General features: G+C 47.2%; 1 protein-coding gene across 3 annotated transcripts in view; it reads left to right on the top strand.

Moving 5' to 3' along the window:
* Window positions 1-15,899, top strand: part of NFAT5 (nuclear factor of activated T cells 5) — a 53,783-nt gene that overhangs the window by 30,646 nt on the left and 7,238 nt on the right. For all 3 annotated transcript variants that reach the window (XM_075576480.1, XM_075576479.1, XM_075576481.1), the window contains 9 exons: window positions 1,019-1,205; window positions 2,478-2,668; window positions 3,325-3,497; window positions 5,942-6,076; window positions 6,222-6,274; window positions 6,897-7,029; window positions 8,305-8,382; window positions 11,820-11,971; window positions 13,326-15,630. In XM_075576480.1, coding sequence (XP_075432595.1) covers window positions 1,019-1,205; window positions 2,478-2,668; window positions 3,325-3,497; window positions 5,942-6,076; window positions 6,222-6,274; window positions 6,897-7,029; window positions 8,305-8,382; window positions 11,820-11,971; window positions 13,326-15,630 — 3,407 coding nt within the window. The remainder of the gene's footprint in view (window positions 1-1,018; window positions 1,206-2,477; window positions 2,669-3,324; window positions 3,498-5,941; window positions 6,077-6,221; window positions 6,275-6,896; window positions 7,030-8,304; window positions 8,383-11,819; window positions 11,972-13,325; window positions 15,631-15,899) is intronic.

Below are 15,899 nucleotides of genomic sequence, written 5' to 3'. Positions count from 1 at the left end.
TCAATCATTAAAGAAATCTAATAATGCATTAGCAGAACGATGCAGAGCGCGTACTGCGCCGCTGCTGCTGTTAGCAACGGATTTAACAGATCAAAGATCATTCACAAACTCGTGTCAGGAGTCAGAATAGATTGGAATGAAACCGTTTTAACTCCAGTCCTCAAGGGCCACCAACAGGTCAGGTTTTCAGGATATCCCTGCTTCAGCACAGGTGGCTCACTGATTGAGTCACCTGTACTGTAGCAGGGATAGCCTTAAAACCTGACCTGTTGATATCCTTTGAGAACTGGAGTTGCCCACCCCAGGTTTAAGCCTTTTAAGTTGCACCAGCTCTTTTTGGGAAGAGTATACCCCTTCGTTCCTCATACTCCCCGATGAAGGCAGCTCTTGCCGTTTATCTGAACCTACATCTCCCGGTGAACACTGCCAAACTTCAGTGGACAGCCCGAGCAAACATTCACAGAGCCAGTGTATTTTCTGCTAGAAAGCTTTTTCCTCCTGTGACCTTATTTACACTTTGCAGATGACCCAGCATTTTTCTTAATGTAAACGCTTGTTTGTTTTACAAGCTTTTTATGGCTGTAGTCTGTAAACCTTTTATAATTAGTTCATGAGCTTAAATACAGCTACTGCTGCCCTTTCAACCTTCACACAAGATCTCCGCATTCCCCCTTTTGTTCATTGTGATGTTTTGCCCATTTCATTGTATATTTTTTTAAACCTTGGTCAAAACCCGACTTGCTTAATCGTTTTATACCAGGGGTGGGGTGGCTAACTCCCAGTCCTCAAGGGCCACCAACGAGTCAGGTTGTAAGGATATCCCTGCTTCAGCACAGGTGGCTCAGTCAGAATGATTGAGCCACCTGTGCTGAAGCAGGGGTATCCCTAATACCTGGCCTGTTGGTGGCCCTTGAGGACTGGGAGTTGGCCACCCCACCCCTGCTTTTATACATGGTGTTTTTTCACCTGGTCAGGAGGTCCGAGTAAGCGAGTTAATTTTACGATGTATTTACCGCAGCGGGACGGAGAATCAGAAAGGAGGGAAGAAGAGCCCCCTGCTGTGTGAGCAGTATCCCAGCAAAGGTGAGGGGAAGGAAGTCAAGATAGTGGTGCAGCCAGAAACCCAGCACCGTGCCCGATACCTGACCGAGGGAAGCCGTGGCTCCGTCAAAGACCGGACACAGCAGGGCTTTCCAACGGTTAAGGTAGGTGGGAAAGTAGCACTGCGACCAGCAAGCAAGGAATGGAAGGCTAGTGTCACTTTAAATAGAGCTGCTACTACTTGCGATTTACAACACCACAAGCGTAGCTTCCCTACGGGATGAATAGAGCAAGGCTGGCCAACTCCAGTCCTCAAGGGCCACCAACCAGCCAGGTATTGGTGATATCCTTGCTTCAGCACAGTCAATGACTGAGCCACCTGTGCTGAAGCAGGGGTATCACCAATACCTGGCCGGTTGGTGGCCCTTGAGGATTGTAGTTGGCCACTCCTGGAATAGAGGAACATTTGATTTCTGTGCCATAGTGTAAGAATGATTTTGAGTCGGGTGTTAGATGATTGTTCAATTGCCAGTGAGTGGCTGCAGATCATTTTCCATGACTACTTCTGCTGGCATGTGAAATTGTTATGCAGATGAAATGACAGGAACTCTGAACTTGGAACGCCGACGGTAGCGAGCAAGCAGGAAATGACACTTTCACTCCACTGCATTGAATGTTCCGTCTTGTGTGTGTGTGTGAACGTTTAGTAAGTGTTTTGTTGTTAATATGCAGTACTGGTACACACAGAAATATCATTCCCAATATCACCAAATCCTTGGGGGGCCTTTTTCCCCCAAAAGGTTTTTCAGAAGAAGGATGTATATATGGGGCAGCCAACTCTAGTCCTCAATGGCCACCATGAGGTCAGGTTTTAAGAATATTGGCTTCCCAGAGAGAGGTTTATAACGGCGCTCCCACAGATCTATGCGCACGTGCAAATATATCCATATCTTATCGTGCATATAAAAAAAATATATGTCGAATATATATGTGATTTCAAACACTATTAATGTGCAAAGAAAAATGAATCACTAATAATTAGTTATTTAAAAAGTATGAGTGTGTCAAATACAATAGTGTAAAAGAATATGCCTGCTTCAGCACAGGTGGCTCAGTCAAAGAACCTGCTTCAACACAGGTGTCTGTGTTCGACTGAGCCACTGATTGAGCCATCTGTGCTGAAGCAGTGGTATTCCTAAAACCCAACCTGTGGCTCTTGAGGACTGGAGTCGGCCACCCCTGATGTATATAATCCAATACTAATGAGAGTTAAGATTGCAATGTACAGAGTCCTACACACGATGTTTCATTACGCCTCGCGGATTAAAGTCTGTACACGGGGTAACTTACATTTACCTGGAAGGGGAGTTAAAGGTATTTTTTAATAATACTCTGAAAGGCCAATTAACCTGTCGCTCCCCACTGTTCTGTTCCAGCTGGAAGGTCACAATGAGCCTGTGGTGCTGCAAGTGTTTGTGGGTAATGACTGTGGCCGTGTGAAGCCGCATGGATTCTACCAAGCCTGCAGGGTGACCGGGAGAAACACTACCCCTTGCAAGGAAGTGGACATAGAGGGCACGACCGTAATAGAGGTCCTGCTTGACCCAAGCAACATGATGACATTAGCGTAAGTAAATTATCCACCAACACACCCCCTCAGGGTCCTAAATGCAGCTCTCGCTGACCGGTTCATGCTTCTAGGCTGTAGGTATTATATTATCAGGCTCCCAATCTGCAATGCAGAAATACCAGATTCCGATGCCACCGGTCCATGAAAAGAATGCAGACTTTCCAGAATCTCTGGGCAAAATGGAAATTTTTATGAAAAGATCAGACAGTCTCTCTGATTATCTGCATTGGTTCCTTTTTGCTAATATGTGACATTTAAGGAAGGTATCATTGACCAGATCCATTTATTTACTCTGTCCACTAAACCAGGGGTTCTCAAGACATACCACATTCCTCCCCCACCCCAACAGGTCAGGTTTTCAGGATATCCCTGCTTTAGCACAAGTGGCTCAGTCCAAGTCTGAGTTGGCAAACGTGACACACAGTACGATGTGAGAGTTAAGAGGATATCCAGGATAGAGCTTTGTTACGGATACCAAAAGTAAGGAGAATGTGAAGAAGAGGGTGGTCCACAGTGTCAAAGGCTGCAGAGAGGTCAAGCAGTATGAGCAGAGTGCAATGACCTTTTGTCATGATGACCCATGTTCTAATGCAAAAGGGGCTCGTTACTAGTAATTCATACATTGGTTCCTGACGTTTGTGCTCTTGTCACAGGGTTGATTGCGTGGGTGTCCTAAAGCTTAGGAATGCGGACGTTGAAGCTCGAATAGGGATTGCTGGTTCTAAGAAGAAAAGCACCCGTGCCAGGCTTGTGTTCCGCGTAAACATCACCCGCAAAGATGGTTCTATTTTAACACTACAAACGCCTTCCTCCCCCATTCTCTGCAGTAAGTATCACTGTCCTCCCTCCGTCCCTGTCTCATGTTCTTATCTGAAAGCGGTACTCCTAGTACACTTTTGTTGAAATGCGCGTGCACACACACACACACACACACACACACACACACACACACACACACACACACACACACACACACACACACACACACACACACACACACTCTCTCTGGTCTAATTATCTGCACCAGACAAAATGAATGCGAAAAATAAAGGCTATTTATTGACCCATAACACACAGGAGCCCGACGTTTGGGTGACCTTCAGGGGTTACTTTGGGGACCCAAACGTCGGGCTCCTGTATGTTTTGGCTCATAAACACCCTCTATTTTTGCATTTATTTTGTCTGGTGCAGATAATTGGACCATTCTAGTCTCTTCTTTAAATTGGATATGTTTTTCTATCTAGCACAGACCCCCTCTGTAGGATCCTTAATACTGAGTGTGCAGCCATTTCTTAAAGGCATTATATTATATTAGTCTTTGAAGCTGAACAACATTAATTCCAGGTTCGGGGAGCCCCCTGCTTCCTGAGATACTTCCATCGGAAGGGGGCGCCAGTAGCGGGGTACGGCTGGGCTAGCTGTGGCTAACATAAAAGCGGCTTAAATGTGTAGCGTCCTGCGGGCCAATAGGAAGCCGTGATGTCATCACCTTGCGGCTTCCTATTGACCCACGTGACACTGGACATTTAAACTGTGCAGAGATACTGGCACCCCCTACAGAGGCAAGTATTCCGGGAGCAGAGGGTCCCTGGAGCTGAAATTAACGCGGTTCAGCTTCGACGACCCCCCCCCCCCGCTTCAAACCTGTTTTTAAATAAAATATGTGGTGCTGCCTTAATTATGATGTGCATGTTTTATTTGCTGCAAAGACGTTGACAACCCTTTCCAAAAGCAGCCAGACAGGTCTAAAGGTCATGTTTAACCCAGAGGGTAAGACGTTTGCCTCCCGTCCTTGAATCCGCTCTGAATGACCTTTTATAAAGCAGGCCGGTAAATGTTTTCATTGCGTTTGGAGCGCATCCTGTTGGGCAGCATCGTTGGCTATATCATGGAAAAGAGGAAAGCAGCGCTTTAACAAGAGCAGGGGAAATGCAGGAGAGCAAAAGATAACTCCGTTCCTTTAACAGCGTGTCTGGGGACAAACGGAGTCAGAACATTTGCAGCTGTAAGGTGTATACAAATCCGTTACCGAGAGCCGCTTCGGAGAGGTTGGCGAAGTGCGCACTTGTGATTTCAGAAGAATCCGTAAATGTACTCCCAGCGTTTACATAATTTAACACTGCGGTTGCTGGGTTCATTTTGTGGAGAGATAATATTAACTGCTCATTGTCCGGTGAAGGAGCCTCAAAGTACACTGAAGACATGGTTTTAGTAAAGAATCCAGAACAAATGAAAGTCCCAAAATGATATCAGTGACGTTAGTCAGGTGAATAATTGTTGGCAGTTGTCACATAATGAATACAAAGATTTCCGATTTTCATAGGCCAAAACGCCGCCTGAGATGTCTGTATGAAAAATAACACCATGCGCGTTTCGCATCTGGTGGTCAGAACCACATCGTGTCCCTCCTATGTGTTCTCATTGCCAAGACACATGGGCACATATTTACTAAGCGGTGTGCTATGCCATAGGAGACGGAAATTACTTTTCTGCATTATAATAATGATAATAATTGTTTTTGTATAGCGCTGCTAGTTTTACGCAGCGCTTTACAGAGACCTTTTGCAGGCACAGGTCCCTGCCCTGTAGAGCTTACAATCTATGTTTTTGGTGCCTGAGGCACAGGGAGATAAAGTGACATGCCCAAGGTCACAAGGAGCCGACACCGGGAATTGAAACAAGTTCCCTGCTTCAAACTCTGTGCCAGTCAGTGTCTTTACTCGCTCCTCCCTTATCAATTGAAAGCTGGTGTCTCGTGGCATAGCATTGCTAGTAGATATGGGGCCTGAGTGTATTTTTTTTTTTTTTTTAATTGTGTTTCAAGCAAAATCCTATTGGGAGGGAGGGGAGGTACCACTGTGGTTCACCCTGAGAGGGGCCTCATTTGGCAGATTTGCACTGTCGGGGTCTGCAGGAGACTGCATAATGTAATGAGAGAGGGGAATACTAATCGCTTGTAAGGTACAGAATGTTTCCGCTACCGGGGAATGATTTGCGTTGAGGACAAGAAAGAGATCCCCTAAGCTGCCTTGTAATGCATGCAGCGGTGTGAGCCGCACCAATTCACATCTCTGTCCTTAGCAAGGGCATATTCTTATCAGATGAGACGCTTTTATGGCCGTATAAATAAATGATGGCAAGGTCAGCGTTGCATGTGTCGTGTCTGTCCGAAATCTAAGCGCAGCTTGAAAGGACCAAACCAATGAATTGTGATTTGTAACCGTAATGTGAAGCCCGTTGTGTAAGCTGCCCTTGATGTGTGATCTGTAGCCCAGCCAGCAGGGGTGCCAGAGATCCTGAAGAAGAGTTTGCATAGCTGCTCGGCGAAAGGAGAGGAGGAGGTCTTCTTAATTGGCAAGAATTTTCTGAAAGGGGCAACAGTTGTGTTCCAGGAGAACATCTCAGGTCCGTATGATTTAGTCTCAGAACCATTTTGCTATAGGAAACGGCCCTGTGCTGTTGTGTGACTAACTGCAATATAATCGCACTAATAATAATAATACTGTGTTCCTAAAATCAAAGCAGCTCATTTATTTTTGTCTTTATTTAGATGACAATTCATGGAAAGCAGAAGCTGAAATAGACATGGAATTATTTCATCAGGTATATCTGTTTTTCTTCATTATGTTATTAATGTTTAACGACATAAGAGGGAAAAAAAAAGCTAAAAAACTAACATCTGTCAATATGCTGTTTGTGTGTGTGTATACACATACGTACGCACTTATGCACATACTTACGCACATACTTACTGTACGTACATACATACACAGCGCATGGTTTAAATGGAGTCTCATTCTTTGTCAGCAGGTAAACTTATACATATATCTTGATCTAGTGCACGCAGTGTACTCTGCGCTTTACAAAGACAATGCAGTACGGGGAATTATAATACAATAAGCACAACAAAGTCAGACAATAGCAAAGGAAATACCTGGCCTGAAGAGCTTACAATCTAACTTGGTTGCTAATAAGTAATAAGGTGACCCATAAATACACGTAACCCCTTTACTGCAAGACGATGTGTTGTACGCCCCCTTGGAGGCAAAGGGTATAAAGGGAGTTTCCATGGTTAAAATGTAATGCTTTGAAATAGTTATATGCAGATTGTTATCCTGTGAAAATAGTATCACTTTGGTGGTCGTCTTTAGCTTTCTAAAGAGCAGCTCAGCCCTGTTCGTGTTACACACAGGTGGATCATTTCTTGTTGTTTACTTCAATACAGAATCACCTTATTGTGAAGGTTCCTCCCTATCACGATCAGCATATCGTCTCCCCTGTGTCTGTCGTGATATACGTGGTGACAAACGCCGGCCGATCCCATGAAGTGCAGCCCTTTATGTACACTCCAGATCCATGTGAGTAGAGGATCTGCACTAGGAGGTGGGAGCACAGGATCTGTGTGTGCTGTCAATGCTCATTATAACTGGAACCTCTGGGAATTTGTAATGGATCCTCAGAATAGGGCTGCAGCTTGTCCGTGGCCGAGTAACAACCCGGTGCTGTGTGAGCTGGGAGATTTAATATTTGGAAAGCCTGGGGATATTGCAGTGGACCTCACTAAACTGTTACCGGCTGTGCATTTATTTGGTGACCTGGTGGTAATATGCAAGTTCTTCCACATTTTAAGGAGTGGTGGGTTCGTGCAGCTGCGCCTCGGCGTTGATGGTGGGGCAAATGCAGTAAATGATTGTAGCGATTTGGGAGTGATGCAGCGGAGCTCTGAATCTTACGCATGAAGACTTAAATAAAGTTAGATCTGACATTTTATGGTCAGCCGGGAGTTTGGCATCTCGAGCTGTGCTGACCAAATCAGCTCCAACATTGACATTTCAACATCCTCCATACAATGTCCTTTTTGTATGTCTACCCTGCAGCACAGGAGTGGCCAACTAGTCCTCAACGACCAGCAAAACAGGTCAGGCTTTAAGGATATCTCTGCTTCAGCACAGGTGGTTGTCAACAACTGTGCTACCTGTGCTGAAGCAGGGATATTCTTTAAACCTAACCTGTTGGTGGCCCTTGAGGACTGTAGTTGGCCACCCCTGCTGCCGCAGAACAATCTGCAAGTCAGGCTTATCTAAGGTGCATCCGTAAAGCTGTTCTGTTATAGCTAAGCTGGCACTGCTTGTACAGGGGCAGAATCCTGTTATAAAGGCACATTTCATTATCCTCTTCTGGCTCTTTAACTCTTGGGTGTTTGGTACTGGAGATCCAACCTCACTCACAGATGAGAATAATGTTGTAGATCATGGGTGCTCAGCTCCAGTCCTCAAATCCGCCCCCCCACCCCCCAACAGATCAGGTTTTCAGGATATCCTAGCTTCAGCACAGGTGGCCCAGTCAAAGATGGAGCCTCTGAGCCACCTGTGCTGAAGCAGGGACTGATTGAGCCACCTGTGCTTAAGCTGGGATATCCTGAATCCCTGACCTGTTGGGGAGTTTTGAGGGCTGGACCTGAGTCCCCCTGCTGTAGGTGGTAGTAAGATGTGGAGGTTGCATTACTGCCAGGCATCTCCAAACAATACATCTTCCAGCCAAGTCCAGGCACGGGGCGGTCATTACTAACTAGATTTGGCTTCAGTGGTTTTCTGACATGTTCATTTAATCTATTTTGTTTTCTCCATTGGCAGCAAGTCCTGTAAATGTTAATGTGAAGAAAGAGATACCCAGCCCCACACAGTCCTGTACTTTTGAAGACACAATGAAAGGTATTAAACATGTCCCTTTTGCAACATTTTACGTTAGTGCAAAACTCCTCACCCATCCCATCCAGGGGCAAATGTCTGAGATGCTTTTACAGGAGCAATCCAAGCAATATCCTACATGACATCCCCACTCAGTGAGGAAAATTACAAATATACGCATTATGTGAAATGCTGGCCCTCCTGAGGTCATCTTGAGTGCATGCTGAGGTTACTCCTGAGGTTATCTGAGTGCATGCCAAGGTTACTCCTAAGGTTATCTGAGTGCATGCCAAGGTTACTCCTGAGGTTATCTGAGTGCATGCCAAGGTTACTCCTGAGGTTATCTGAGTGCATGCCAAGGTTACTCCTGAGGTTATCTGAGTGCATGCCAAGGTTACTCCTGAGGTTATCTGAGTGCATGCCAAGGTTACTCCTGAGGTTATCTGAGTGCATGCTGAGGTTATCTGAGTGCATGCTGAGGTTATCTGAGTGCATGCCAATGTTACTCCTGAGGTTATCTGAGTGCATGCCGAGGTTATCTGATTGCATGCCGAGGATATCTGAGTGCATGCCGAGGTTATCTGAGTGCATGCTGCAGCTATTGCAGCAAACCTGTAGATCTAGATAGGTGGCACTTTGATATGCAGTTTACTGCCACGTGCTGTGCCCTCTGGCCTCGTATACTGCCACGTGCTGTGCCCTCTGGCCTCGTATACTGCCACGTGCTGTGCCCTCTGGCCTCGTAACGTGACCCTCGTGTTTTGGTCGGGTGATTTGCATTGCCGTGCTCGCAGGATGAAGTTGTGGAATGCAGGTTTGTGACTGGTAGATGTATCGGAGTTGACTTGTGACTTAGAATAGAGAGGAGATTGGGAGGGAAGAGGACAAACCACTTGTACCAAGTCCTTAAACATACAAACGCTGCTGGGAATTTCCATAACTAGCAAAGCCCAAGAAGGGGCATCGTCCAGATAATGGAGCAATGGAAAGCACTTTGCAAGTTATTTCCTTGTGCAGACACCAATGTAACCACACACTAGCAGTGTCTGCCTGAGTATCATCAAATGGTTTGTTGTCCGTGTAATAAAGCTCAGAATAGCCGTGGCGTATTGAGACAGCCCTGCAATATTTTCCAAGGAAACACCTTTTTGCAGTATTTTTTTTTTTTTATTAACCTCTGTGAATACAGAATAGGTTCCTGGCTTCCTCTCCTAGACTGGCCAGGAACATAATATACTCCATAAGGTTCTCAAATAGAAATTCACACTCTGTAATATTAAAATGTCAAAATGACTGTGGATCGCACACTATTCAGTGTGATGTGAAACTGCTCCCCCGGTGTTAAAGAGTTTATCACCAGTCGGATAATGTACAGTATGTATGTATATCTTTTTTTGTATATAGCGCCCTCCATGTACCTAGCGCTACACAGTAACACTTGTGATAAAATACCAAGACGCGTGGAGGGGATAAGCGCCACAGGCAAAAGTAACGAGAAGTCTCTGCCTCGGAGAACTTACGATCTAATGATTGGGGCTAAAATCTTCTCCAACACAGGGCGGTGTCACTGCATAGGGCTATAATGTCCACTTTCTCTCCTTACTACCATTTCCAACCCCGCGCCTGCAAATAGAACAGTCTTTATCATACCCGTCACACAAAAACTAAACCTAGAATGGAAGAGACTGGGAAAAGTGGGCAGAAATTCGGGTAAACGACCACAGGAGCACTTGTTAGTTTTTTTTTTTTTTTTTTTTTTAATGTTGCTTTAATTCAGGCGTCTCAAAACTCGATCCTCAAGGGCTGCCCACAGGCCATCTTTTATGGATATCCCAGCTTCAGCACAGGTGTCTCACTCGAAGTCTGAGCCACTGATTGAGCCACCTTTGCTGAAGCAGGGACTGATTGAGCCACCTGTGCTGAAGCATGGATATCCATAAAAGCTGGCCTGTGGGCAGCCCTTGAGGACTGAGATTTGAGACGCCTGCTTTAATTCAATAGTACAATATATCTAAATTATCATTTTATTTATTTTTTACCGAAGAGTGACTGCCTCTTTTAAGCACCAGAAGTGTTTGGGGGACATACATTAAATTCTTTAATGAGGATAAGGTCAGAACTTCTACATAGCTGGACCAGTAAGATATACAAATAACGGCGCTGGCGGTCAGTGGCGTGATTTCCCCAAGCAGGGAAGTGAGCCAGTGCCCATCATGTGCTGAGAGCTCTGCTATGTCGGACCTCTCTCCTAGAATGTCCTCCTGGCCAGGCGGTGGATTCCTATCGACGGTTCCCACAATGCTTGGAGACTCGCAGCTCTCCCAAGAACGGGGGGCGAGCATAGTAACGGCTAAGTGCGAGAACAGATGGGAATGTGAGAGGCCTCGCCACAAAGTGCTCTCAGCGTCTTCTCACATCGTACTGGTTTCTATTTTTGGCTTCCAAGCAAATAGATACCGTGTGCTGTCCTGGATGTTATTCCATCCGCTGGCATCCATCATCGGAGTAATAGGAGACAATACACGGGGCGGGATTGTGGAGGTCCTGGGATGGTTTATAAAATGTTAAAGCAGCGATCATGGCTGCTCACTTTCTTCTTCTTTTTAACATGATTAGAGGTGTCGTGCCCCCCAAAGCTGCTCTGTTTTCACTCTGGGAACCCCTCCCCCCCCAGGCCCCCATATACTTACAGATTTTGATGCCGCTCGTACTTTGATTTATATAAAAGATGGCGGCTTTAAGGCCCACACTTGCGTTTCTTGCCTTGCCACCCCTGCATATTAACCACTTGGTTCCCCTCCCAGCTCTTTCATCTGGAAAACGCCTCCTTGAATTGCTGTAAGTAGCTATAATTCTGGCCCATTTTGCTAATGCTCGGTGAGCCCTAAAGCATAACGCCACCTCATTGCTGCACATGGCAAAAGCGTTTCCCACCAGTCATAGTTTCTGTATACTGCATTACAATAGTGAATATTGTTACAAGAAACCTATTGTTGTTGTATGTGGAAGGCTGGGTGGTAAACTCCTTGTTGGCAATGCACTGTACCAGTGGCAGAGTCCCGAGGCCTTTGCTGCTCCTGTTACTGCAGGCCAAGTTCTGCCATGTCGGGCAGATACAATGTCAGTTGTGCAGGGTTGGAAATAACACAATAGTGAGCCACAGCTCTCACTTCTAGCTGTGTCTTAGAGCAGGGGTGCTGAGCTCCAGTCCTCAAGCACCCCCCAACAGGTCAGGTTTTAAGGATATCCCAGCTTCAGCACAGTTGGCTGATTGAGCCACCTGTGCTGAAGCAGGGATATCCTGAAGACCTGACCTGTTGGGGGCTGCTTGAGGACTGGAGTTGAGCTCCCCTGTGTCAGAGGCTAAGCAAGATCGTAGTAAAATGTGTAATGGACTGAAATCCTGTGCAGCCTTTACGTCCCATTCATCCGTCTCGTCTTGTTTTGTCTTCTTCCTGCAGCAGTAAATTCCTCCGGCTGTACCCTGGACCAGGTGAACCTGCACCCCAGCGCACTGGGCTCCCCACTCAAATCATCAAGCAGTCTAGTCAAAAATGAAGATGTCGCCCCTATGGAGCTCACGGCAGATCAAAGATCCTCACCTGCGTACAAAGTGTGTTTACAGAGCGTCTCTTACCGAATCTTATCCCTCTGACATAGGGTTCTGTCCTACAATGTGCCAATGCACACTCGTCATACTCTGAATGTTGTAGCCGCTCTGTGTTCTTATGAGGTTACTATGTATTACTCAAGTTAATGTATTTATCCTCTTCGTCTGTTCCTTCCTTCTGTAACCTAGCTGGGGTGAATGTTTCCGGTCTCAGAGCTGCAGTGTCCTCTGGTGGAAATCTGTTTTCCTATTGAATAAATCCAGTTGGTCCGCATAGTATACAGCAGGGTATATGAGACGCGGTGTGTGAAGGGAATCTCTCCATTGATATACAGTGTATTTGTCAGACTGAGGTCCCATGTAAAGCACGTGACAATAGTGGCTCTTGACTGTTGTATGGAAGAAGCTAAAAAACCCATAAGGCTTTGGTTGGGTTGGAAGTTTAGGATTAAAGCGGCAAAACGAGATGGAGATTTTGTTTATTTATTTAGCATTAGATTGAAGCAGGCGATCTTCGGAGCTGATCACCATTAATTTCGGCTCCGGGGGCCCCCTACTTGCGGAGATAGTAGGTGCCGGTAGCTGCACTGCTTGGCTATTCGGGGTCGTGTAATGGCCGCTTTTCACAGCTCCCGCGCCTTGCGGGTCAATAGGAAGCCGCGACGTCGCCAGGTCCGGCTTCCAACCAGCCCGCGTGACTCGGGAGATTTGAAAAGCACAGACCGGCACCCCCTTTGGAGGTCTGGAACCAAGGAGTACCCCGGAGCTGAAATGAATGGGGTTCAGCTCCAGAGACCCCCTGCTTCAATCCTATGGTTAAAAAATCTATGTCTTCAATGTTTCCTTTAAAGGAGCAATCCAAGCTGACTAAAGGAAAGTTCTACCAACATTCCTGCATATCTTCCAGTCTGCAGTGTCACTTCATTACCGGTCTCTAAGTGCACACTGCTTTCCTCTGACTTTTTGCTCCTGCTTTGTGCTTAATTTTAGTAACACTCCCCTAACACCAGGGGGGGGGGGCTCAAACGTTTTTCTTTGCGCCCCCCTGTCAGCTCTCCACCCTCCCTGCTCGCCCCCCCCCTACCTCCTCCCTCTTACCTTCTCTCCCCGGTATCGGCGATGTCGCGCTGTCATGGCGACGCATTGCCAGAAGCCGGCTGAGAGCAGGTAAGGGGGTCACAGAGCATTTAATTTAAATGTGGGGAAGAGCTCGGGGACCCCTGTAAGCGCAGCCCTGCCCTTACCAGTCTTTAAAGCTGTGTGCTGTTTGGAGAGTATTTCCTTTCCCTGTGAAGGCTTATATTATTATTATATGTTTCACCTTTTGCATGTGTTGTTTTTTTTTTTCCTCCCACAGACATCAAAGGTTGTTGTATCTGCTCAGCAAAGTCTGGAAAACACGAGTGATGGGTCATTTTCCCCCTCTGTATCTCATCTGCCCCCTGACGGTAATCAGCAGCCTCCAATCCAAGTCTTCAGCCCAGAGACCCTGTCCACCATCCAGACACAAGACATTTCACAGGCCAGCAGCTTTCAGAGCGTCTCCTCCTCCAGCCAGAGCAATGATTCGCTAATGCAGCAGGCCACGCAGTTTCAGGCGATGGATGCCCAGCCCAGAGACGCAATGCAGTCAGACAGGACCATGGTCACACTCTCACAAATGGCCGAGGCCACAAAGCAACCTCAGCAGCCAGCTTTGCAAGAACAAGCACAGACGTTGCAGCAACAGATTTCTTCCAGCATGTTCTCATCATCGAGCAGCGTCAGCCAGTTACAGAGCAGCGTCAACCAGTTGCAAAACACCATACACCAGCTGCAGTCTAGCAGCTTCCAGTCCAGTGCGGTCAGTGGCAACAGCGCAGATGTAGATTTGGTCCAGCAGGTCCTGGAAGTTCAGCAGCAGTTATCGTGCGTGCTGTTTTCTGGGTCGGGCAGCAGTGAAAGCAAGCAGCCTTCAATGGGACAAGTTCGGGAGCAGCTGAATGCTGGGATATTTCAGCCGGTCAATTCGATGCAGAACAGTACGAGCCCCGGGCTGTTCGCCTCCCCAGAATCTGTCCATTCCAGATCTGAGAATGTCCTATCTGGAAGACCTGACAACATCCTACCACAAGCAGATAACTCGTTGTCAAATCAGCAGGCAATGGAGACCACAGCTGCCTTAGTCATGGAGATGCAACAAAGTATCCACCAGGCTTCAGGATCAATTCAGTCTGACTTATTCCAAGCACCGAGCTCTGGCACAGGAGGGATCCAGTCCCCAGTTTACCAACAAGGGTCCCACTTAATCAGCGGGCTCTCTTCAAACGAAGAGATGCAGATGCAGTGCGATATGTTCTCTGCTACGGGCATTTCTGGGAACGATGGCGGCGCTGGCCAGCAGCAGGGATCTGCCTCGGGCTCTGGTATATTTCAGCCTTCCGGCTCCTCGGACAATGATAATGCTTCGGCACAGGCAGAGCAAATGCAGAGCAACGTGTTTCAAACCATGGTCCAGATGCAGCACAGCGGAGAAAACCAAGTCAACCTATTCTCATCTGCAGAAGACATGATGGGCGTTCAGCACGATGGAAGCCAGCAGCAGGGCAGTGGGCTATTCCAGCAGGCTGGAGAGATGATGGCCCTTCAGTCCAGTAACTTTTTGCAACAGTCCTCTCACTCGCACGCTCCGCTTTACCACTCCCAGAATGCAATAGGGGACAACCAGAGCATGGCCCAGGACAATCAGGGGTCACTCTTTCACACGGCCAACTCCATGGTGCAGCATCAAAACTCTGCTGCTTCACAAGACCAACTGCAGTCTCCGTTGTTTCATCCCCAGAACACCATGTCTGTTCTTCAGTGCTCCTCTGGTCCCGCAGAGCAGCCTCCTGCTAACATGTTCCTCTCTCAGAGCACCATGAGCTCTCTGCAGAACAATCAAGTGCCTCAAGAGAAGCAGCTCTCCTTCTTTACAAGTCAGAATTCGCTGCAGGCGTCTCCGAGCACTGAGCAGCAGAACGCCTTCCAGCAGCAGGCCCAGCTGTCTCACATGCAGAATTCGATGATCTCACAGGAGCAGCAGTCTGCACAAAACCTGTTCCAGACGCAGAACCAGCAAAGCTCCATCTTCCAGGCATCTCACTCCATGGTAGGGATCCAGAACAGCCCTTCACTCCACGAGCAGACTCAAAGCATACTCTTCAACACACAGAATTCAATGGCTAACATGGGCTCTCAGGAACAGCAGCAAAACATGCTCTACAACCCCAACCAGGAGCCAATGGCCACCCAAGAGCAGCAGAGCCAAGCCTTGTTTCACTCGCAGAACATGGAGTTCCAAGCACAGAGCCCTGTGTCCTCCCAGCACGAGCAGCAGCAGTCTCCCATGTTCCACAACTCTTCTCAGCTCCAGCTAGTTCAGGCGCCTCCTGCTACGGCAGAGCAGCAAGTGACCCTGTTCATGTCTTCTGCCTCAATGTCAGCACTGCAGAGCAGCATGAATCAGCAAGAGCTGCAGCAGGCCAGCATGTACTCTCAGTCTATCCATGGTGGCACACCCCCTGCCCAGCAACAGGCTGCTATGTTCCATAGCTCTGCGGGGGGAGCCATGAGCCAGATGCAGAACCCACCAGCATCATCACCGCAGGCGTCCGGAATGTTTCTCTTTGGGATTCAGAACAGTGAGTGATACTGAATTCCAGGCTAATGTTAAATAATAATAATGATGTGTTCTTATGCAGAACAGACAATGCATATACAGGTAGTGATGCAACAGAAACATAATGGGCCTCTCCTAAAGAGCTTACAACTTAAACATTTGGCTCCAGGTTACAGGGGGGTTAAGTGACTTGCCCTAGGTCATGTAATCATGGCATGGGCTTTTGTTCTGGAGTCTCCATCAAGGACCAGTGTCTTAAGGGAAGAGTACCCAAGGTTATGTGCTGTTTAA

The sequence above is a fragment of the Ascaphus truei genome, chromosome 19 (genome assembly GCF_040206685.1).
Source record: "Ascaphus truei isolate aAscTru1 chromosome 19, aAscTru1.hap1, whole genome shotgun sequence".
NCBI lineage: Eukaryota > Metazoa > Chordata > Amphibia > Anura > Ascaphidae > Ascaphus > Ascaphus truei.
Note: the sequence above shows the minus strand (reverse complement) of the source record. Positions and strands in the feature narration are given on the sequence as shown.